Source organism: Populus nigra, chromosome 13, assembly GCF_951802175.1.
Source record: "Populus nigra chromosome 13, ddPopNigr1.1, whole genome shotgun sequence".
In the NCBI taxonomy this organism is placed as follows: Eukaryota; Viridiplantae; Streptophyta; class Magnoliopsida; order Malpighiales; family Salicaceae; genus Populus; species Populus nigra.
Window position 1 is genome coordinate 13,702,268 of NC_084864.1, and position 25,165 is coordinate 13,727,432.

General features: G+C 34.1%; 4 protein-coding genes across 6 annotated transcripts; 2 read left to right on the forward strand and 2 right to left on the reverse strand.

Moving 5' to 3' along the window:
* Positions 1–517: 517 nt before the first annotated feature.
* Positions 518–4,591, forward strand: LOC133670964 (myosin-binding protein 3-like). Of its 2 annotated transcripts, none has more exons than XM_062091567.1 (4): positions 518–1,973; positions 2,101–2,301; positions 2,406–3,860; positions 3,983–4,591. In XM_062091567.1, the coding sequence occupies exons 1-3, from the start codon at positions 692–694 to the stop codon at positions 3,824–3,826; spliced, it is 2,904 nt and encodes a 967-aa protein (XP_061947551.1). In that variant the 5' UTR covers positions 518–691; the 3' UTR covers positions 3,827–3,860; positions 3,983–4,591. The 2 variants fall into 2 exon arrangements, with proteins under 2 accessions (XP_061947551.1, XP_061947552.1); XM_062091568.1 differs by having other exon boundaries at positions 519–1,973; positions 2,104–2,301.
* Positions 4,592–5,172: 581 nt separating this feature from the next.
* Positions 5,173–7,714, reverse strand: LOC133670965 (uncharacterized). The gene is made up of 5 exons (XM_062091569.1): positions 7,281–7,714; positions 7,109–7,158; positions 6,666–6,792; positions 6,001–6,105; positions 5,173–5,919 (listed from the first exon to the last, which is right to left on the reverse strand). The coding sequence occupies exons 1-5, from the start codon at positions 7,444–7,446 to the stop codon at positions 5,294–5,296; spliced, it is 1,074 nt and encodes a 357-aa protein (XP_061947553.1). The 5' UTR covers positions 7,447–7,714; the 3' UTR covers positions 5,173–5,293.
* Positions 7,715–12,232: 4,518 nt separating this feature from the next.
* Positions 12,233–14,330, forward strand: LOC133671655 (HMG-Y-related protein A-like). The gene is made up of 2 exons (XM_062092468.1): positions 12,233–12,475; positions 13,597–14,330. Exons 1-2 carry the CDS (start codon positions 12,425–12,427, stop codon positions 14,116–14,118), a joined length of 573 nt encoding a protein of 190 aa, XP_061948452.1. The 5' UTR covers positions 12,233–12,424; the 3' UTR covers positions 14,119–14,330.
* Positions 14,331–17,690: 3,360 nt separating this feature from the next.
* Positions 17,691–20,280, reverse strand: LOC133670730 (uncharacterized). Of its 2 annotated transcripts, none has more exons than XM_062091313.1 (6): positions 20,092–20,280; positions 19,839–20,000; positions 18,899–19,066; positions 18,597–18,794; positions 18,393–18,490; positions 17,691–18,313 (listed from the first exon to the last, which is right to left on the reverse strand). In XM_062091313.1, exons 1-6 carry the CDS (start codon positions 20,147–20,149, stop codon positions 17,801–17,803), a joined length of 1,197 nt encoding a protein of 398 aa, XP_061947297.1. In that variant the 5' UTR covers positions 20,150–20,280; the 3' UTR covers positions 17,691–17,800. The 2 variants fall into 2 exon arrangements, with proteins under 2 accessions (XP_061947297.1, XP_061947298.1); XM_062091314.1 differs by having other exon boundaries at positions 18,067–18,317; positions 20,092–20,279.
* Between the last annotated feature and the right edge of the window lie 4,885 nt (positions 20,281–25,165).

Below are 25,165 nucleotides of genomic sequence, written 5' to 3' on the forward strand. Positions count from 1 at the left end.
CCTGAGTTTTAAACTATGTTTTGGATTAAACCAGATATTATAATCATAACTGATATAATATTTGTGTTGTTATCAATTTATCTTTTGATATACATCTCACATGCTAACCTAAATAAGTTTGAGTTTTTTTTTATATACATTATCAATTTATTTATTATTGTTATATTTTTTAATTTGTATTATTTAAATTAATTAAGATTATTAAATCCAGTCAAATTATTAAATGTATATCAAATTGTTTTTGCTTTTTTATGAGCACTCGCCTTATATCTTTTTTTGCATGAAAAAACCTTTAGCCGACCTTAGCATAACGTGTGAGCTTATCTAGTTAATATACAAATGTAATGCAAGAGATTCATGAGTCTGAGATTTGATGTCAAGATTTTTTTAAACCAATTGTGATAAATTAAAATGATTGTTTTGGTAGATTATAAAAAATATATGGCAAGATTTTATCCAAGAGTTGAGTGCCATGAACGTGACCTATGCTATTATTAGCTTTACAATTCATCACTGTTACTATAAGCAAAAAATAAATCATTCTGAAAAAGCATCATTGCTTCTCTTCTCTGCACAGCTCAGCCTTTGTTGCCGTGTCTGATCAACAGAAACATTCTTCATCCCCTCCCTTTTTTAACGTCTCTCTCTCTCTCTCACCACTGAGTGTAACAAAAGACAAGAGCAGGAAACCATGGCAGGCAACAAGTTTGCAACCATGCTACAAAGAAACACACACAAACTCACTGTAATTCTAGTGTATGCAGTTCTTGAATGGATTTTGATCTTTCTCCTACTCCTCAACTCTTTATTCACTTATATGATAACCAGATTTGCCAAGTACTTTGGCCTTAAAAAGCCTTGCCCTTGGTGTTCCAGGATTGATCATGTGTTGGAGCCTGGAAAGAACACCAACTCTTGTAGAGATCTTGTGTGTGAGACTCATGCATCTGAGATTTCCAAACTGAGTTATTGTTCAAATCATCAAAAACTAGCTGAGACACAGAATATGTGCATGGACTGCTTGGCTTCTCGGCCAAATCACAGTGATCAGTCTGCTGGAATGACAAGGAGGATTGCTTTCTTTACTTGGGTAAGCAAGGATGAAAATGGTGAAAATATTGTCTTGTGTTCTTGCTGCAATGAGAACATAAACAGCAATGTCTACCCTCCTTATTTGCTGTTCAAGCCTTCCTGGGATTCTTTGAATTACAGCAAGAAAGGAGATTTGATCGTAGGAGAGATGGATGATGAAAAAATTGGAATTGACTGCGAGGAAAAAAGCAAACCTGATATCTTGGCACATTATACTGACCATGAAGACAACAATGAGATTGAAAGAAATGATGGAGAAGGACAACAGGATCATGAAGAGGCTGCTGATGAACATCAAATGCTATCTGATGGTGGAAGTTTTGGCCTCAAAGATGCAGTGGAGCACTGTTCACGGTCTGAAACAAACTTGCAATGTGATGGAAAGGAAGCTTATATTATGGAGCGTGACTCGTACGGTATGAATTCTATTCATCAAGGTTTTGATGACAGTATGATTGAATATTGTTTTGGAAAAGACAATTCCATTGAAACCATCCATCTGCATTTGGAGAGAAATCTTGGCTGTGACTTTAATCGTTTAATCCCTGTTGAATTGATTGATTCATCAACCACCGCAATTTACGAATCCTGCAACTTAAAGGAAGAACTTGCCGAGGAAATTCATCAAAATGGAACAACTGATTCTGCATCGCATATCGAAATGAATAATGAAGAAAACACAAGTTACGCAGAAGTTGAAAGCGTGAATATAGCAATGGACTGCTGCGACAAATCTTTAGACTCGAATTGCACAGAGATGAAAAAAGATCCGGACAGCAAGGAACGCAAACAAGTCATGTCTCTAGAAGAAGCTCAAACATTATCCCTTAGTGGAAACAATGTGGATATGGTGGAAACCAAAGAGCCGGATGAGTTTCCAGGTATAGCATAACTATTCATTTATGGAAATCTCAGTCATTGCATTTCTTTTTTCCTTGCTTGTCTGATCTACTTTTTTCTTGAACATTATTTGCTTAACCAACATTGTGCAATTATCTAATTTAAAAGCAGCTCATGAGGAAGAAAATAATGACTGCAACTTGTTGACTGGGCAAAGCAAATCCAAGGACTTCGTAGAGCTCTCTGATTTTGCAATCAATCAACCACAAGATCAAGAATCAACAATATCGCCGTGCGTGCAAGACGATCACTCTTCTGTAAATGGCAATGAAGCAGAAATTCTCGATGCCCCTGAAAGTAATGAATGTGGTAAGCAGAACTCGATTTCTTACCTACTCTAATAATGCTTGCTCAATTTAATTACAATGGTCGGCCAAATAAGGGGTACATCTATTGTGATTTTGCTACACTAGGTCCAAACAACAGAGAAACGACTACCATAGAAGAAAAAATGATGTCAGCTGATAACAACCAAGAGAGTATAAATCATCATTTATCTTCGCATTTGGAGTCTACTGAAGCTGAGGAGGAAAAGTTTCCCGAGACACCTACTTCTGTTGACAGCGCTCACTACTTGCATAAGAAGCTTTTGATATTTGAGAAACGAGAGTCAGGGACCGAGGAATCTTTAGATGGAAGTGTGGTAAGTGAGATGGATTCCGGTGATCCAGTTCTTACGATTGAACAGCTGAAAACAGCACTTAAATCTGAAAGAAAAGCTTTTGGAGCATTGTATACAGAACTAGAGGAAGAGAGGAGTGCCTCTGCAATAGCTGCAAACCAGACAATGGCTATGATAAACAGGCTTCAAGAAGAGAAGGCAGCAATGCAAATGGAAGCATTGCAATACCAGAGGATGATGGAAGAACAGTCTGAATATGACCAGGAAGCCTTACAACTTCTAAACGAGCTCATGGTCAAGAGAGAAAAGGAGAAGCAAGAGCTTGAGAAAGAGTTGGAAGTGTATCGCAAGAAGGTTTTGGACTATGAAGCTAAAGAAAAAATGAGAATGATGAGAAGAACAAAAAATGGAAGTATAAGAAGTAGAGCTTCTTCTGCTACATGCAGCAGTGCTGAGGATCTTGATGAGCTATCTATTGATCTCAATCGTGAAGCGAAGGATGAAGATGGTAGCAGCAGTATCGAAAACCAGGAAATTGGTAGCAATAATACTTCTAGTGATGAAGTCGTAAATTTGCAGGAAATAGCACTGGATTATGTGAAGCAGATAAGTGCTCTTGATGATCCCCTGGCTGAATTTGAGGAAGAGAGGCTGTCTATTTTAGATCAGCTCAAGGCATTGGAGGAGAAGCTACGAAATTTGGATGCTAATGAATACAATGACGTTATGCCTTCGGAAGAGCAATCCTCTAAGTATACTGTCAGAGGATTCGATGAGATCTATGAAATAAGCACTCCAGAAGAAAATGGGATTTCAAATGAATTGTCAAAGAATGGAGATTATCCCGAGAGGAAAACAGTGAGTTCCATGGCAAAGAACCTCCTTCCTCTTCTGGATGCTGCTGATAATGAAACTGAAGAAGGGTTTATATTCAACGAAAATGTTGAATCTGAATTTGTTAGAATGGAAAACTCTTTGGTTCCCAAATTTGATTTAGACAGAAAAAAACTAGTAATTGAAGAGGAGGTAGATCATGTTTATGAGAGACTACAAGCTCTTGAAGCAGACAGGGAATTTCTGAAGCATTGTATGAGTTCAATACAGATGGGAGACAAGGGGACGGATCTTCTCCAAGAGATCTTGAAACATCTGCGTGATCTTAGAGCGGTGGAACTCCGGGTAAGTAACATGAGTGAGGAACCTCGGGAGTGAAGTTACGCCTACCAACCATGAAAGAGGAGATGAGGTAAATTTTCTTTTCTTTTCTTGCTAATCATTCCAAGTTCCAAATTAAAATCTCAGTTAACAAAATATCATAATACAATAGGATTTCAAATATCAACACAGCTAATTTGTTTGACAATCCAGATCCCTTTCTCATGGATGAGAAGGAAAGCTTGCTCCGCATCAAGAACAGGTCAGAAAGTTTGAGGAACTGTGTTTTCTGCAAAATGCCAGGAAATCTCCTGATGGAGCAGAGGATTCCTGGTCTTTAGTTTGTTTCCGTCGGTGAATGATATCCACACACAAAGAAAAAAATTAAGTCTCCCCCACCTTCTAATGGTCTCTTTTGGGTTTTACTGAAAAGGTGTAAAACCCAAAATTTTGCAGCATCTCCTCCTAGCAGCCTTTTCCCAGGCAAAGGAGAAGGACGAAAAGGATTGCACAAATAACCTGGTTTGATGGTTTTGGCTAGGTTACTTGCAAGTAGACTAAGCTTTGTATTTACCTTTTCCATATCATACTCTTTTGTTTTAGACAGGAAAGGGGAAGGAGGATTAAGCCTTCCTTCTAGTTTTTTGCATTGGTTAAGTCATCTGGGTTGAAATACTGTGTCAAAATTGTGAGTGGTGGTTGTCATTAATTTTATTTTATTTTATTTTATTGCTTTTATACACTTCCCTTTCACGACAATATTGTAATTTGGACAGATTGCCATACTGAAAGAAGAATTGCTACCATGTTCTGTTCATTTCATCAATGGTGAAAATTAATGGTAACTAACTCCTATAATAGAATTTTCCCATGCTGAGTGAAGGAGTATCAGTCCTGGATTTAGAAGAAAAAAAAATTAAGATGGTAACTGGGAAATGAAAAGATTTGCAGAAAACTCATCCATAGTGGAATCTATTTTCTCAGGCATATGAATTTTCTCAACTCAGGTTTTAGTTCTTCCAAAGAAAGCTTGCATGATATAAGGATCGCATTCTATGTGAAGGCATTGTTCTGGAGAGGTCATGTGATCCTATCGGCAGACAACCTTGGGATAGGAAAGATTAGCAAAGAATAGACGCTCAACATAGATGCACAGCAAATATAAAAGCAGCGACATAAGAATCCATGGAATTGATTGGATCCGAACATACTTGCAAGAAATTTTTTGATAAAGCTGGCAAATCCATCTGTCATGCAATGTGTTCTGCTGTACTAGATTTAGTAATCTCATAAGAATTTTCAAGGTTTTCACAACCAAATATATCATAACCATAAACCAGCTCGCAAAACAATTTGGGTGTGGCTGTGTTTTAGGAAGGGAGACAGTGAATTTATCCGCAGTCTGAGAGTCAATAAATTATGAAATTTCACTTATTCTTTTTAAGAATTCTGTCATAAAAACCCAAAAAACTCAATCAATTAATACAAAAAGTACCTGGCAGCTCCTTGGTACAGGTTAATAAATTACTCCTCCGGAAACTCAAACAACATTGAGTGCTTGTACTTGTCTCCAGGTACAACAACAATAGAAGGGAAGTTTGGTTGGTTAATGGCATTTGGAAATCCTTGGGTCTCCAAGCATAATCCTGAATGCTTTTCATAAACAGCCCCACCTTTCCCAGGAACACCATTCACATAGTTAGCAGTGTAGAACTGCACACCAGGAGCATCTGTCCACAAGTTCAGCACCCTGGAGCTTGAAGGGTCCTTCACTTTGGCTACGTGTTTTAATCCTTCCTTCTTTTCCCCAGAGTCAAGGACATAGTTATGGTCATACCCTAGGCCAGGGACTTCCCTAATCGAGCTTCCAACTTTCTTCTCTGAAGTGAAGTCAAAAGCAGTGCCTTTAACTGGCAAGAGTTCACCTGTTGGGATTGAATTCTTGTCCACAGGGGTAATCTGAGATCCTGATATCTGAACTAAATGCTCGAGCACATTCCCAGAGTTGTGACCTGCTAAATTCCAGTAGGTATGATGTGCTAGGTTAATTGGAGTGGTCTTATTCTTAGGCACTGCTTCCATATCCAACCTCAAGGTTTTGCTCGAAGTAAGCGTGTAAGTAGCGGTCACAATAACATCCCCTGGGTATCCTGATCACAGAAAAAATCAGTAAATTGATCTGTATATGATAGAAATGCAAGGGGAATCACTAGAACAGAAAATGAGCTGACCTTCCTCCCCATCATGACTTTCATACTTGAAGGTAATCGATGGTTGCTCACCATCTTTCTGCTCCACAACATCCCAAACCACTTTGTCAAAGCCCTTATTCCCACCTGGACAGTATGCCAACAAGGTATTCATCATAACTTGAAACACTTAATCCATAAAATTGTGCAACAATAAATTCCACACATTAAGAATCACAACTTCAGCAATTCAAGGACTGAAGTTCATCAAATTACAGAGGGATGGATTAGGAAGCAACTCTTAAATTTACTAACCAAACTACTATTAATACAAAATGTTCAAGCCACTGCTTTTTCTTTTTTGGCTCAAAGCAACGATAAGCAACCTTTTCTTCAATTTATCCCTTTTCAACACCTACGAAGAACTGCAGCTAGATGTTTTGGGTCAAGTGAAATTTTAACACGAAAGTGTCATGAAGTGAACTGTAATTTGAACTGCAAAATTGAGATTCCTACGCTTGTTGCTGGATTTCAAATCTTCTCGTCTTACTTGTAGGCATTATCAAGGGGGGAAATTTTGTCACTAAGGCACAGTCAGCAGAACAAAATCTTAATCAAAGGAAAACACGATGGTTCCATATCACTGCATAACTGATTGGCACTGATTCATGCATGATTGAAATATTAGGAATTTAATTCTAGCATACCATGAAGACTGTTTGGCCCATTATTTATAGGCAAAGAGTAATCCACCCCATTGAGATGGAATTTCCCCTCTTTAATCCTGTTTGCAACTCGACCCACAATGCAACCAAAATAAGACGCGTTGTCTTTCTGCTCAAACACCAACCAAGAGAAGGAAAAAAATCACATCATCAGTAACCCTAATATGCTAGAACACAGCAAATTTCTACTTCATCTTTCAGAAATTAATCCTCGTAGAGGAATCAAGATCAAGCAAACCCCACCAAAAAAAGAAAGAGAAAAATGGGAAATCAAAATCAGTCCTCAAGTTCACCAAACTTGTGTATTTTCCCAGGAGCCAGACAAAACTTTCCATGAAAACCGTGTCAAAACCACAACTTTTTGCAGCCGAAGCAACCGAAAAGGACAATCTCACTGTAAAACAAAAAGAGTCACTGAAACTCACCACATATGCTTCAATCGAGTCAAAACCAAGGACAACATCAGCAACTTTCCCTACAAACCAGACAAAAACACAATCATTACATCAACCACCCCTCAAACACATAACAAAGAATCCAAGAAACTAACTACAAAATATACTGAAACATATGCTGAGAAAGAGAAAGGAAAAGAACCATGCTTGTCAGGGACATAGAGAGAAGTGATGGTGGCACCGTAGTTGGTAACAGTTACACGTATGGTTCCATTGTTGAGTTCAAAGTCTTCAGCTTTTGCATCAGCAGCAGTAGTACTCATGGCTGGTTGTTTAGTCTCTTCTGCAGTGTCAGAGGACAAAATCATCAAAACAGATTTGATACAGAGGAAACAGAAGAGGGCTTTTGCTGTTACGTGGCTTCTCTTCTTGTTGCAGAGAATCTGAAAGTTTGATGATTAGCAGATTTTTCGGATTTGGATAAAATATTTATTTTTGGATCAGTCTGTAGATAAGGTCATTGGGTGTGATTGCTTGTGGAAATGGAATTGACTTCAACCAAGGATTCCTGTACGACGTTGTATATTCCATGGTTATAAAATCTGATCCAGGGCCTCCCGAAGCAAGCTTATAACTAGCAAGCCTGATTTATAGGTCAACATGGATTAATTTTTAAAAACAAAATTCAAAACAAATCAACAACTTTTGGAACCGTGTTTTGACTATATTTTTAAACTTAGGTTATTTTTTTTATTCAAATCCTAAATAAATTAAATTTGGATTAGTCCAAAACCCGGGTATAATCTTGGCTATTAGTTTACTAATAAGTTCTTTACCCACTCATATGAAAAGATAAGATTGTGCTCTTAATTTTTTTCAAAAAAAACTATGTAGTTTTTTCAATTAAATCTAATATATTGAAACCACGTACCTAGTTTTATTTTTCAAAAAAAAAAAAGTAAGTAGTTTTAGAAATATAATGAGGAGTTTGAGTTTCCGTTTGAGTTTTAAAATATAATTGAAGTTTCTTGACAACAATCATCTGAACATTCATTATCTAACTAGAAATATTGGAAGGATTGAAGTTTTTAACTTGTTGGATCTAAGTTTGGAGCCTTTTATGCTTAAAAAGACATTTATATTGAAACAAGTAAATTCCATAAATAAATAAATCTTTCCATTATTTAAAAAGCATATACTAAAAAAATCAACCCAGCCCACTTCTTCAAGTGGAGGTTCACGGCCATGAGATTTGAAACTAGCTACTTAACCCGAGCTAGGTCTAATAATTTTTCTAATTATAAAAAATTAAAAATAAAATGTTAGGAAATATAAAACTTAATGCATACTAAACAACACACTTTTAAATGATTAAAATCATGCATATTAAACTATGTATTTTTATAAAAAAAAAAAATTAATACGATGATATATTGAATCAATCAAGAGGGTTAATTCGGAAAACCTATAATCTAAGTCATGTGACCATAATAGCCCCATAGAATGTCAATAAAAATAAATTAGGAAACTTAATTCTAATAAACCAAGTATTGAAGAAAAAAATATTCAATTTCAATAGGGACAAAAAAAAACAACTCGAGTAAACTTATATAAATAGCCCAAATCCACAATCCAAACCATGAAAATAGGATTACCTTATAGAAAAAAAAATACAAAGCTCAGTTCCTAACCAACCCACTATCAAAGTACATAAATAAAATAAAAATTAATTTTAAAAAAGTAACAAAAAAAACTCAATAAAAAACCCAGGTAATTTTCTTGAAATGATAAAACTTTTAGCATCATACAATGACCAAGTAGGTGCTTTAGTTTTCGATAATGCTCCACAAAATGTTAAGTACACTTCACATCAAATTCAAAAGAAAAATTTGCATTTCTTTCCTAGAAATATTCAGTTTTTAATTCGTCGTGATATTAGTGATGAAAAAATTTGTTTAATTGTTGATGAAGCTAGAGATGAATTTAAAAAAAAGCAAATGACCCTTATTATTAGATTTGTTGATAAAAATAGATTTATATGAAAATATTTTTTGAATATAGTGCATGTTAAAGATACAGTTGCTTTAACTCTTAAGGAAAAGATTTCATCTGTTTTATCTCATCATAATCTTAATATTCAAGGTATTATAGGTCAATGGTATGATGATGCTAGTAATATGCATGGAGAGTGGAATGGTTTGCAAGCTTTATTCATAAAAGATTGTCCTTATGCATATCATGTGCATTGTTTAGCCCATCAATTGCAACTAGCTCTTATCGTTGTAGCTAAAGAATTATCTAATATTCACATTTTCTTTGGTAATTTGATTTTATTGCCAATATTATTAGTGCTTCTTGCAATTACAATAATGAATTGTGGGTTTTTCAAGCAGCTGAAATTGAACATTTAATTGCTATTGGTGAGATTGAAATGGGTAAAGAAGCTAATCAAGTACTTCTCAACGTGGTGATGTAGCTTTTGCAGTTAAGTTTCTAATGTCATTTGATTTTTTATTTATCTTCCATATAATGAAGAATGTTATGAGAATTACTGATATACTTTATAAAGCTTTATAACAAAAATCTCAAGACAATTTAAATGTTATGCATTTGATGTCTACCATAAAGATTTTAGTTCAAAAGTTAAGAGGTAGTAGTTGAGAAATTCTTTTAGAAAAAGTGACATCATTTTATAAGTATGAAGACATTTATATTCCTAATATGGCTTCTTTTTCGAATGTGAGACAATCTTGTTGCAAAACAAATTCAGTAATAGTTGAGCATCATCACCATGTTGATATATTTACGGTTACCATTGATTACAATTGTAAGAGCTAAATGATAGATTCAGTAAGTAAGGGACCAAGCTTCTTGTGTTAAATGCAACTTTGGGTTCTAAAAATACTTATAAATCATTCAGTGTTGAAAATATATGCAGACTTGTTGATAAGTTCTATTTTGAAGATTTTTTTAACTAGGAAAAAATTCATTTGAGATTCCAATTACAACATTATGAGCTTGATGTACCTAATCATCTAGAGTTTAAAAATTTATCATCGATTGCAAATTTATGCTAAGGATTGGTAGAAAGCTGGAAAATCAACAATTTATCATCTAATTTACAGATTGATTCAACTTATTTTTACTCTTCTTGTTTTGACGACAACTACCGAATAAGATTTTTTAGCAGTGAAGATTGTTAAAATAAGATTTTGTAATGGGATAGATGATGATTTTTTTACAGATTATTTGATTCTTTATATAAAAAAAGAGATTGCTGAAAGATTCTCAATAGATATGATAATCGATAATTTCTATTTCATGAAAGAACAACGAACAAAATTAAAATAAATATGTATTAATCTTTCTTTATTATTTTTATTATCATTTTATTTTAATTTAAAAAAATTACAAATATAAAAATACTTTGTTTTAACTAAAGTTTCTTATAAACTTTGTATGCTTATATTTAATAGGTATAAAAACCAATAAAATTAAAGTGATGGATTTTCTATAAAAATCATTCTATATTTGTAGTAAGTTTTTGGGTTACTTATCTTGTTTATAATAAACTTTATATCATTTTATATTTTTCTTTGCATAAAACTGGATCATGTAGTATTTATGATAAATTAGAAAAAAAAAGCGAGTATCTTGTTATATTAGTTTTCACCCCTAAAAAAAATCCTAGCCCTGCCCATGCTCTCCTTGAGCTTGAAGGGAGATCATACCGCCGATCACGAACATGGTGGTCCTTGTAGCCATTTCCAACCCAAAAGGACCGGTACCAAGATCTTCCAAGGCTCTGCATAAACCCTTTTGCGGGGTATATGGGCAATGTCTCCTGTTGTGACACCTGGTATTGTTTCTATCTGCTTCATGGCTTAACATTTATGAGTATTTTATTATAGACGCATGATTTATCCCTCGGCAGATGGGTCTGGTTAACCTCCATTGACTCTCTCCCTTCTCGCAGCCGTCCGGTCCTTTATTCTGGTGAGTCTTTCAAGGTTTGGTCCTGTGGTAAAGTATCCGGTGGGTTATCTAAGTTAACGTGTTTTCTTCTGCTTTTTCATGTTTTTTTTTAATATATAATTATAAATATTCAGGTTAGATTATGTATATTTTAATTAATTTCTTGAGATTTTAAAATTAATAATAAAATAAATATTTAATATTCCTGAAATTTATAATACTTGAATGAGTAATCTTCCAAAAATAAACTTAAAATCTTAAAATTATCGATTACTATAATAATTTTTTTCCCGGTAGTTTATATATGTCCTCCAAAATAAAATTGTAGCAAAGGGATCCTTTCCATCCAAACTCAGATGATGGAGTTGCCAACAAATTTGGCACACAAACATGTAACTTTACCCTTTTTTCTTTCAATTTATAGTGTTAATTTCAACAAATTTTATCTTTTTAAAGACAATTATGGTAGTAAAGTATAAGGAAATCAAGTGAATCTTTTTGATAATTTATATATATTTAATAGGCCAAAAAAGAATGAAAAAGTAGTGTTTCATAAAAAATATTGTAGTAAAATTCATAATCTCAAAAAATCGAATTAAAATGAAATGTAAATATTATATATAAGCCTCTTCATTGTAAAACTTGTAGATCACTCCTAAGCCTAGGAGAAACTACAAGGGCAAAAATGCAAGTTTTCAAAACACACATGACTAAAGTTTAATTCATTTGAACTCTCATGAACTAAAGTTGAGATTTTTTTATATAAAAAAGGGATTAAAGTGTGGTTTGGAGAAAATCTTTAAAGATTTATTCCTATTAGTTTATTAAAAAGAAAAAAACTTTGAGCAAAACATTATATAAATGATAAGATTCTCACCATTGTTTTTTGGGAAGGTAGGGGAGGGGGACCATGCCATAACCCATATTTCTTTAGTGCAAGAGGGCCATTATCCATGTCAAGGTGATGATAATGATAACAAAATAAAAACTCATCTCAAATAATGGATAATAAAAAAAGGGTAAATTTCAAAAAAAGAAAAAAGAAAAAATATTCACAACATGCCACGTCATCAATCCAAGTCACATCCTTATGGCACGCTCTCATCCATTAGATAATCATCCAACAAACAATCCTAGCCATCCATCGATTTTCTCTCCAAAAATAAAAAATAAAAAGTTAAAAACCCTTGTTGCATATCCTTTTTCAACAGAATAGATCAAGAAACAGTGATTCCTTGCAAGATTTTGAAACAAAGCAGTTGTTGTTGTTAGAGCTTCTTTTGTGGGAGTGGGACTCACTCAGTTCACTTCGGTGAAGAGTTTGGACATTAAAGTTTCAAACTTTCTCTCTCTTATTTTGTTGGAAATTTAATGGCAGCTGAGGAGATTAATAAGCCCCCATCACTCCCTCCTTACCCTGAGGTACCTAACTTGAACAGCTATTTTCCTTTCCTCTGCAAGAAAAAAGAAAAAAAAGAAGGAAAAGTTACTGTCTTTTATTGTTGTAGTTGATCTATAGTTCTTCATATTTCATTGCTTAGCTTTAAATCACTGAGTTTTTTTTTTTTAGAATTTGTTGGGGTTGGTGCTTGAAATGGAAAAGATGGTCTCTGGGGAAGATGTTGCTTGAAAGGGAAAAGATGGGCTCCGGGGAAGATGTTAAAGACTCATTTTTTAATTTGATTTAGTTTTGTTAATTGAGATTGAGATTGAGTTTGATTTTTTTAAAGCTTGGTTTTTATATTTTTGCTGCTATTTCTGCTTGAATTTTCGTATTAAAGGGGAAAAAATGGAATTTTATGGGGGATTCAATTTTCTTTAAATCATTCTTCACATTTTGTTATGCAAAAAGATTTTTTTTTTCACTGATTTGGTTTATGCTTGTTAAAAATCAAAGCTTAAATTGGGTTTTCCCCCTTTTAGGCTTGGATTGGTTTTTGTTGACTCAGTTTATGCTACTGATGCTTAATTTTGGGTTATTGAAATAGAGAGCTGGACTTTTTTTGAAATAAAAAAAAAATTCCATCAAGAAATCTATTTTCTTGAAATCCTCTGTTGTAAAAAAAATAAAATAAAAAATGACTGCATTTCGCATGTTTTTATTCAGAAACTCTGACTGTACCTTTTCCTCTTGTAAAAAAACTGTTTCAGTTTGGTGTTCCTGAGATGAGTTTTAACAGCCACTGGGGCATCCTGGTTGAATCTCCAGCAGATATGTGCTTAGTTATTTATTAAGAAAATTGGGAACTTTGGACAAATTTAAGATAAATTCATGTTCTTGCAATCCTCATCTTGCATTTTCCTTTCCAGAGTTGAGATTTAATGCATTTGAATTTCTTAAATTCTATACCTTCATTTTTCCAAGAAAATAGGGAAAGGGATGTTCCAAGCCCTTGTTTTACATTTTTTCTTCATTGATTGTATTTCTCTAAAAAACAAAGCTTTCCAATTTCATCATATCGGTAGCATTTATACTTTTTTACTGTTGTTTTTGCAAGGAATTTCTTTTTGTAATCTTGACTGATCTTTCCTGCCGTTATCAGATGATTTTGTCAGCCATTGAAGCATTGAATGAGGCCAATGGCTGTAACAAGACGTCAATATCGAAATACATTGAATCAAAATATGGGGACTTGCCAGCTGGCCACACTGCACTCCTCTCACACCACCTCAATCGAATGAAGGATACCGGAGAGTTAGTATTTTGGAAAAACAACTACATGAAGCCAGATCCCAATGCTCCTCCTAGGCGTGGTCGTGGAAGGCCCCCTAAGCCGAAAGACCCATTGTCACCGGGCTCAGACCTGCCCCCTGCCAGACCGAGGGGTCGTCCACCAAAGGATCCCAATGCACCCCCAAAGCCAGTGAAGCCAAAGGCTGCGACTGGAAGAAGTGGAAAGCCAAGAGGGAGGCCACGCAAGATGGCACGACCTACAGGAGGAATAACCACTGGAACTGCTACCACAACCTCAGCAGTTCCAATGACGGCAGGTAGTGGAAGGCCAAGGGGTCGGCCTCCAAAGGTGAAGGCCGCAACCATGCCTGAAGTGAGTGTTCAGAATTAATAATCTCCTCCCATTAGTGGTAGTAGCAGTCGACGGACTGTTGTCTCAACATGTCTGTAGAAGTGGTCAGTTGTGTGTGTTAGTTGTTAACAGTGGTGTGTGTTATTAGTATGGCAACATCGTGTGTATTTTTGTGCATGCAACTGTGTCGTGTCTTCTTGTATAATTGGATGATTGTATTTGTTATAATTGAGCTTTCTTGCTTTCTTGTAGTTTTCGTAGAGAAAGATGTTTATAATCGCATGTTTTTCTGGAGCGGGAGTGGTTAAATTTTAAAGTGTTGTTATTAGGAAATATATTAAAATAATATTTGTTTTTATTTTAAAAAATTATTTTTTATGAAAAAAAGTTAATTTTAATAAAAAAATAAAATTTAAATTTTCATGTTCCAGACGGTGCCTGATGTTACCCTTGATTGAGAAAATGAGAAAAGGCATTACTCAGTCTTCTGAAATTTGGTACCATGATGCACTTTCATTGTAGCTATAGTTTCTCTGTTTTGAAATAGTCGAAGGATGGACAAAATTATGTCAGCATAGACTGACTGTGACGCCGACAAAGTACTGAAATTTCAAAGCCATGGACAACATGGTGTGACATCAATAACTGTTCGTGCAAGAAAGCAGCATGTTCCTATGGGATGCGATATTTCTTCTAGAGCTGTGGAAATTGGGTGTTCTTGAACTTGGTTTTACGAGACTAACACCTAGCACCCTGAAGGATTTATTGTTAAAACTCATAACATGGACAAAGCGGTTTGATCTTTCCTCCAACCGAGTATTCTGGACTAAACAGGGACTGTGGAGAATAGGCAACTCTAATGGATTCTGACAAGAGGAGATGAATGTTGTCTCCTGGAATGGCTGGGACCTCGTACGGTGTTCTAGGTGATTTCTTTCGACAAGACTTGTCAGTACAAACCAAGTGGCCTTTGTTTCATGGTTTCTAATCTCCTGGTCTGTTTGTTTGTCTTTGTTTGGTGAACATGTTGTCGCCCTCCTCCATTAACGATATCTGACTGGCGACTTCATGTGGGTCAGTGATCACACACAGTAGTGAGAGAAGGGACGGGGGTGGGGGATAGCAATCAGTTTTGAAGTTGGGCCAAGAAAGTTGAATGTGATTTCTTGCTGACAGTGATAAATCTTGAGCTTGGAGACAGGGAGACAGCGGTTTCAATTCATGTGGAGATCTGATGTAGGCTTGTTGGGTTTTGGCACGTCCGAGGGAACTGAGAATTTCGATCCTATTTTCAAGTCTTTGATCCATGCGGGAGGAATGGATTTTTTATTTATTTATTAATGTGGATATCCGAAATAAGCGTAGAGTTTTATTAATTTTATAATTTTAAAATTAATAATTATAAAAAATTTTAATAATTTTTTAAAAAATTTAATTTATAACTATTAAAAAAACAAATTCAAAATCTGATTCATTTTTCTTTTTTGGTTACAAGGAAAGGCTAGTACCGGCTAATTGGCCATAGGACCAGTACTTGGTTTCCTGTGAAACGCCCGCTTACTATACTGCAGCCAAATTTCAAAAATATTTGGAGCCAATCAGAGTTGGACCATGACCTAATTTATATCTCTTGTTGATTGGTCAAAAATTCTCTTGGAGTGTTTGTGAGGTTTGTCGGGATATTTTTATGAGCATAAACTCTTAAATAAATATATTTTTAATTTAAAATAGTGTTTAATATTATGATCTAATTATATTTTTTAAAAAATTGATTTTTTTTAGATTTAAATTCTATATGGTGCCTACATGACTGGGTGAGAGGTTACATATGAAATTCTATATCCTACATCATCATCATCATCATGGTTTTGTGTATAGTTGGTAGATCTAATCTAAGAATTACTAATATTTTTATTAAATTACTTGTTCACCTGACTAATTTGAATCGGGTTTAACAGAATCAAAAGATTTGATCGAATTAATATCTTATTTATTCGTATTCCTTCTTTTTTATACCAATATGAAAAGTCAAATCAGTCTTAACGACTATGATTTTGTGAGAGATGACAGGTATTGACTCATGAGCAAGAAAAACAAAAAACAAGACGGAGAAGAAGAAGATAATGCATGCTATCATCCCTTTGTGTCTCTGTCGAAAGTATCAGGCTACTGTATGTGGGACTGAGGCAGCGAGGACGGCAACAACCAGAAATGCTTTCAGGTGGAAGTCTGAAGTAGACATCTTATTCATTCATGAATCTATCTTTGCCACATTAGATTGACATTCACTCTTCCACTCCCTAAAACCTTCCATGCCGCCTCCTCTCCCCGGGGAAATGACTTTTCTTTACAAGGTCAACCACTTGTACTAATTTCCACTGCCAAGAAAGTCAAACCCTTTCCAATTCATATCTGTCCAGAAAAATATATGGATCTGGCCTTATCTTGAAGCGTGATAAGATTACTCCAACCTTTTGCGAGTCAATTTTGTCTACTGCTCAAGTGGTCAGTAATAGGTCAATTTTAGCCACTGCTTTTAAGTGATCAATAATATTCACAGAAGTTTTAGAAAAAGAAAAGAAAAGAAAGGAGGTTCCTTTTCAAAACACGAGCCATGACAAGAGGAGATCGATGCCCATGTCTTTGTCGAGAAATAGTTGGGAGAGTTGGTCAGCTATAGAAAGTGATGGTGTGAGAGGGTTTTCATAATACATTGAACGAGACCCCAGCAGTAATCCCACGGCCATGATAAATGGGTTGTCCTAAAAGAAAAATTGAGAGCTGTTGAAGAAAATAACATGATTCACCATGTGATAATATCTGAAGTTTGTATAGTTTTAAATATTATAATACTAAAAAAGTTTAGAGTGTCCGATTTTATCAAATATATCGGACTAGAATTCATGCATCCATCTCCAGCAATAAAAAAAATGAAAAAATGGTCATTGTTTATGTATCCATCTTAATTGCTTACTTGAGAATGAGATAAAAATTAATTTTTAAAATGTTTTTTTATTTGAAAATATATTTAAATAATTTTTTTATATTATAAAATATTAATTTGAAGTTAAGAAAAGTAAAATTTTTTATAAGTATGATTGAAGTGCAGTATCTAACAATATTAAAAAAAATAATAATCTTGTTTTGGTAACGTAAAACCTAGCTTGAATTCTTTGCTGGTTGTGAAACAATGGATGCCAGATAATTCATTCAATTAGTTGGTCCAACTCATGTAGTTGTTTGGTCCACTTAACGTGATTGTTTCAATCTAAATTAGTCAGTTCGTGAGTGAAAATATTTTTGTTGTGATGATTAGCAGATGGTTAAGTTTAAGGACTTGACTCATGAGAATCAATGTTCTCACCATCCATGATGCCACTCCCTCGAAAAGAACAAATCAATCTTAAACCCTCTAAAAATCAGAAACTGAAGCATTGTTGTGTCTAAACCTGCCCCTCACAGGGATGAATTCTCGACACAAAAACCACTGACAGCATTCAGAGTTCGGAACATGACAATTATTTGACTCCAAAGGCCATATAAGAGATGAAATGATCTACTTCAGAGAAGCTATTGGAAACGTGAAAAGGGCCATATAAGAGAAAAGGAGGAGAATCCAAGAAAGAAAGCATAAATTAGATTATACATCATAGCACACAGAATTTGCAAAGCCATAGCAGATATAGCATCAAGAAACATGGAGAATTCACTCTAAGCAACTTCATCTCCTTTTAACTAAACCCAAACTCCCTACCAAAGGCACATCAGCTGGAGTTGTTTCTTTGGCCAGCTCACCAAATCCCAAGATGTTAGCCTGGATCATATCATTTATCCTTCCGTGGCCATCCAATGAAGCATCACATCTCTCTTGACCCCCTTCTCCTAGCTTCAAGATGTTGCTCATCGAGCTTGATGATTGTGATTGAACATTAAAGTCTATCAAATCCTTCAACTGATCAGCATACACCTGCGACTTCTCTACCTTATGACTACTTACATCAGAATCCATCAAGGATAACAAATCCTTGTTTAAAACCTTAGAACCTACAGTGTTGATCCTAAACATGAGTGAAAGATGAGACAGGCTCAGGCATAAGAGCCTCTCTGAAAGCACGTAAAGCCTACAACTAGCAATTGCGTTTCTGACGTCGAAGCAACTCCTCGGTATTAGACTCGCCAGATTGATTAGGCAATGCTTCCATGTCTTGCTGAAATGAAGGGGTCTGACGCCTTCCTGTCTACAAAATTGGGTTAGCAACAGTGTCCAAGGTGATTGATCTTGTGGAAGACATATGAATATTATTAACACTTACATGGGGAATAACATAAGGGCGAATTGCAAACCCCGTGGCTAAGCCAAACAAACATGAAAGCACCAGTCCAAGGACCCAAAATTTAACTGCTCCAAGTGCTGTAAATTTAAAAACACAAACCTCGATGATAAATTGGGCCTCCCATTTCCATTTAGCTCTAACAGAACCTAAAGTAAAAGATTGTACAATGTTTCAGACTCTCACCAGATTGAGAACCTATTATACAATCCTCTTGCTTAAGGTCAACCTGGCGAAGCAGTTGATTGCCATGATCTGAAATTAGTAAAGCGCATATTTGAGGAACAAAAAGCACCTCAAAATCAGTGGAGAATGTTGCAGTTTCCCCGGGACCATCCTGCCGACCTGTCTGGGAGTAATTACCAGCAATGGTGGTGGTCATGCCTAAAAAAACAGAAAAAGAAAATAAGCACCTATAATTTACTTTTCTTCCAATGTACAAGCAAATAGAATCCAAAATTTGATGAAATATTTGCAATTAAAAGCACCTGAGCTGCTTATCTTTCTCACAGCATGGTTTAGTTGATCAGCTACATAAACATTCCCTCTAAGATCAACTGTGAAACTCTTTGGTTTATTGAACCGAGCCAAGCCTGGTTCTCCATCTATGTACCCTTTATCCCCACTTCCAGATAACCGTTTTACCATTACACCATCTGCAATTTTGATAATATAAATAATCAAGTCAATGAATCAGGTGCTATCACTAACAACCTTCTCTGAATCCACTGATTTGGTAAGAAAGCGCTCAATTCAACTATAAAGTTTAATTCTTGTATTGAGAAAGCTAAGACATCAGTCAACAAGTTCAATTCAGAGTCTCATTTCCATTAAAAAAACAAATCCAACCTCAAGGGGTCAGAATTTCACATGAACAAGAATAATAATTAACATTCAAACTTTAACCTTTGCAAAGATGGACACTACCATAAAAAAGGTTGCATCCACTTCCCGATTTACAACTTTTATCCATGGCATTCATCACTATAAGCCCGGGAAAAAAATGATATAAGGGAAACCACGCTTCAATATAAAGGAACAAAAGAGAAAAAAAAAAAACACGAAGATGATGATGCAATAGAACACAAATGTTTTTACACGAAACAGCACGAACAAAAACAATAGCAGAAGTTGTAATTACTTTCATTCAACTTTTTGACATTTTTTGTTTCTAACTGTCCATTCCAAACCAATCTATCCCCTTGCACGAGTTTGTGGCACCAACCATAACACAAAATTGTGTCCACCATTGATATGACGAGGCCCACAAACCCAGTTCAAGTCAGTTTTTTTAGCACAACCCAATTCAACGCCCTTGTTCCCAAACAAGCTACAAACTTCTTTTTTTAAAAAAAAATTCCACACTTAGGAGTCAACAATTATGAAAAGTAATGAACTTTACTACTAGCTCCAAATGAAATTTATTACCCTGATAAATGGGAAATGGTAGAGTGTAAAAAACACTCTTAGAAGAATCAAGGACTACAAGATCAGATGATCTGAGTTGAACTGCGTGTGGGTTTACATTAAATTTGTGGCCATCCATCACTGTAGTTACCATGTACCCATCTTCTAACATGATCTGCTCCCCTGTCATTGAAAAATGGTACACTGTATCACAACTTTCTTTTGAAAAACAAAATATATGCCAGAACCCATGTGGTAAAAAATGAAAATTTACCATGAATTGAAGCTAGCTTGAAGAGGAAGAAGATGAGCAGAAAGAATTGAGAAGCCATGGTGAGATTTTGATGGTTGTTTTGATGAAATCGCGGAGAGTGCTTACAAGTTAAGTATTGAAGTGGTCTTGGTTCTTTATGGTGTTTTAGCCTAGTACAAAGATAAAGTGGCGTATGATGAGAATAAAATGTTCAAAATATTCTGTGAGTCCAACATAGAGTTTGCTCGTAAGACGTCGCGAGATCATTTTTTATATTTATTTTTATTTAGTTTTATGATGATTAAAATAAAAATATATAAGGATTTTAACCATTTAAGTTTAGGAAAAAAAAATCTTTTAAATCAAAATCTACTATATATATTCATAAAAATATATTTTTTTATTAGTAAAAAAACCTAAGATAATTGAAATAATTTTCATAAGAATTCCAATGATTTAAATTAAAAAGGACAGAATTTTTTTATTTTTTAATCATAATATTCTTTCTTTATTCATGTATTTTTTTTATTTTGATGAAAAACATGTTCTTTTTATTAGGAATATGATTTTTCAAACTAAAACTTATTATGATATAGAACAAGTTCAATAAAAAAAATCATGTCGTGATAATTTTTCCACCATTATATATATAATAATTAATTTGATAAAATTATATAAAAAAATGACCAAACAAAATAAAATAGATATTTGATTTTTATTGAAAATTTATAAACATTTTTTTTGAAAAAACTTTGTATATCAGGTTTAGATATAATAATTCATAAAATAATTTTTAATATTAAAATAAAATAAAATAATTTAATTTAAAAATAATGTCATAACTAATGGTTTTTTAAAGATCACTATAATAATTTAACTTAAAAAAAATTCTAAAATAAAAAAAATAAAACAATATAGTGGACCAAAAGAATCAAACTCAAACGTGCATCGATGCTTAAGGCTTGCAAGGCCAACCCTACTAGGCCTAGACTACCAAGCAAGGTCTTGGCTCATGAAAAAAAGCCCTCCCCCGTGCAATTGTTTTCTTTTTTAAAAAACAAATAAAACTAAAGCAGACGACATGATCAAAATTTAAAAATTTAGTGACCACAGTGTGTGTTTCTATGCTACAGCACAATTTTTTTAAAAAAAACTTAAATCCTTTAGTATTTCATTATATTAAAACAATAAAATAATTATTTTATTATTTTCAAACAAAATTATTTAACTAATTATTGAAGGTAAAACAGTCTTTTCAATAAGATATATTTATTATTATTATATTGATTGAATATAAATCAATCCTTTCACATTTTAAATGTATAGTAAAATTATTTAAATACTCTTAAAAATAAAATAAAAAAACTAAAACTCTGATCAAGGGCTTTTCTATTTTTTAATGCTTTGGTTACACAATAAAATAACTATATTAATTTTAAAAGAGAAAAAAAAACCTTACGTTCAGCCTTTTTCTAAGAGGCATGCCTTCATTTAATGCATATGAGTTCTGTTTTCTTAGTTCGTGACAAGAGTAAATCAGGTTTGACTTAGAGAGAATGGTGCATTCAGGATAATAGTTGGATTCAGGTGCATCTTAGTGTAGTAGAAGTTAATTTCAAACTTGATTCCTAATATAAGACAAATAAATGTTAACTATTTGGATTAGATTTACGATGGTGGTTGATAATCGAATATGAGGAATCTAATCTAGCTAATTGCCTGAATTAATGAAGGAAATCCAACGCAATTTCTTTGGCCAATGGAGTCTGGGGATGGTTGGGTTCTTACGATGAATTGCAATGATGTGTAATCCTATTAATTATAGAAACTACATCAAATATTATTTTATAATCTAATTATTAATTGTTTATATGAAATCTTGTATAGACAATAATTATGTGAATCTAATCAATTATAGGAATTATATCAAATCTTATATAAAATTATTATAATTTTTTAAAATAGAACTGTTATTTATTCATAGCACTACCTATTCAATGCTCTATCTATATATTTACACGGACAAAAAAAAAATTACTAATGAAAAATTTAGCTTGTAGACACTATTGTTTTCTACCATAAAAAGGAAAAACTCTTAACTTTTTAGACAAACTCAATGACTTGATTTAGAAATTTAACTAAATTATAGCATGGCATTGTTAGATTCACTGTAGAATTCTTATTTTCGAAAGAATCATAGATGACATAGGAGAGAAAAATATGGCAGAGGAAGAGAACAAGCAGCGGAGATGATCTCTGAATTAATTCTTTTCTGCTTCTTATTAGTATAACAAAACAGGGCGTAAACACACACTACATACATATGTGCAGGATGTAAATATATATAAATAAGAAACAGAGTAACTATTGACTTTCCATAGTTGTATTTGTTTTTTTAGTTACAGTTGTTTCTATAATTACAGGATTTCCTGATTATAGAGGTTGATTTGTCTCTGACTTGTTGCCATTCTGGAGCGTAGTAGCCGTTGGAGTATTTTCTTGATTATGGTGGCTGATTTGTTTCTGGTTTACATGCAGCTGTAGTTTTCATGTATGATGAGTTGCTATTTTAGAGTGTAGTAGCTGTTGGAATATTTTCCCTACAATCTTGGATGTTGGCGTGACAGGAGTTGATCTAGATTTGGTTAGGAGATGCTATGATGCTACTGCTGCTACTACTTCGGTGATGCTGCTGCTCTTGTGATGTTGCTTCAGGGGATGTTGTGATACAGCTTCTGCTACTGCTTCGGTGATGTTGCTGCTGTTGCTGAACTTGTGATGATGATGCTGTATTATTGCTAATAATAGGGAACTGACGTATGATGTAAAAATATATATAGAGAGAGATTCCTGACCTAAGCCGCCATTATTTGCTCTAATACTCTCCTCAGAATTCAGTGGTGTTGCCTGTTCTACAGCTTGGAGAAATTCCTGACGCGGTAACCAGGCAAGATTTACTTGTTGAATAAGATGGAAGACAGCCTATACGATGCTCCCATCGACCTCATGAACAGCCAGTGTGGTAGGCTACACAATCTTGTCGTTGACCTCATGTACAGCGATTATGGTATGTATATATTCTCTTTTCTTTTCTTTTTCTGATGCATGATCAGATCAAATTTATTATCAACAAGATGAATGAAGCTTATGAATATTGTTACAATGTTAGTATATAGTGATGATCATGGTGGGGGGATGGCTGTGGCTAATGTTTTCGTTGTGGCAGGGCCAATCTTGTTGCTTAGAGTGATTCCCATGGTGATATATTTTCTGCTGGCAATGGTAACCTTTTCAATATGTCGTATCGCGTTCGATATTATAGTAAATGGAATATATGGTGGCTCAGAAGGAGGTAAATTTTTACTTTATCCCTTTTATTTTATTTTATTTATTAAAGAGTTAATATAAAATTATTTCTTAGGTTGAAGATGCTTTCAATCTTTTTTATTATAACTTAATATATACCAAGTGATTTGTTATTTATTATCTTAAAATATTGCTTTTTTCTTTGAATTTTTACGTTGACATGCTCTAATACTTCTCTTCTAGACATTGCAGAAAAGCAAGAATTTAGAAAACTTCCACCATCTCATTATTTGTCTAAAATTGAGTCCTTCTCCACACTTTGAGAGAGTACAGAAATAGCACAATACGTAACAAATGCCTTTGAAGCAGGTGGCTATATATAAATGGTTAGTTCTACGTACCCAAACGTACCATATATATCCTATCCTCCATCATCATCTTCTACCTGTAGATAAGGAAACTGATGTTTTTCTTTTCTTTTTTTACAGGCAATTGGTTCTCTATCCCCACGGAGAAGGAGCTGGTGATAATGAAAGCATATCTCTTCGCTTGGCAATGGTTTAAAGAGATGACATGCCTCTAGGATGTGATGTCAACGTTAAGGCTAGCTTTTTCCTGTATGATCAAATCCGAGATAGATATTTGGTCATTGAAGGTATCTTGAAATCATCCAGCCATGTTTCACCATTCTCCAAGCATGTTTTCTTCTTTCTTTTGCTTTATTAATTAGCATTACAAAAACATATTAATTTGGCCACAGATTCTCTTGTTGAAAGGCGTTATCATAACATGATGAGCGACTAGAGTTTCACTGACATAGTATCACATGATGACCTGAAAGAAATTTCCAATGGATACCTTGTCAATGACTGCATCATACTTGGAGTGGAGGTTTTCGTTCTCAACAATACACATAAAGGGAAGAGTCTTTCGTTCGTGAAAGAACCTGAAAACAGTCTGTTTACATGGAAGATCGACAACTTGTCATTATATAATACTGAATATGTCTCTAATGTTTTTGATGTTAAAGGAATTAAATGGTACGTACGTTTATTATTATTATTACTATTTTCATAGTTATATACTTTTTCTTTGATTAAATTCTTGACTAGCTAATTTTTGCACAATCTTTTTTTAATTTAGGAAATTAAGACTCAGTTCCAAGGAGGGTTCAAACAAAGAACATAACCTATTTCTTTATTTAAGCTTAGATGATTCAAAAACAATCCACAGTCAACTTATGCAGAGTTTACACTCAGAATAATGGATTAAATCAAAGACAACCATATTGAGAAGAAAGGTTAGTAAATCAGCTCCATCATTCATTTTAGAAGCAGATACATTATCCTTTCTGCTGGGAAATGACTAGAAATTATCTCTTTTGTAGGTGATGGCTGGTTTGAAGATGCAAGTGGTTGGATGAAAAGTCCTGAATCTTTGTCACTGAGTGGTCTCAAGAACAGATCAAATGATTACCTTGTGGACAATAAGCTAATCATTCAAGCAAAAATCAGCTGCATGTGTGGTTAAAACCTTTTAAAGGAACAAGTACTCTATCTTTAGATTATGTTTATTAATTCTGAAGTATTTTAATTAGCTTTTTAACATTTTAAGCCAAATTCTTTGGTTAATGTTATGGATGCATAAACGGCTATTAATTTACATTTTGTTATTATTGTTATTATTATTTTCATTTAATTGCTTCAATGGTTTGTGTTATGGGATATGAACTTCTCCATGATTCTTGTGAAGTTGTTTGTAGTACTTGTCCCTCTTCCCGTTGTGGAGA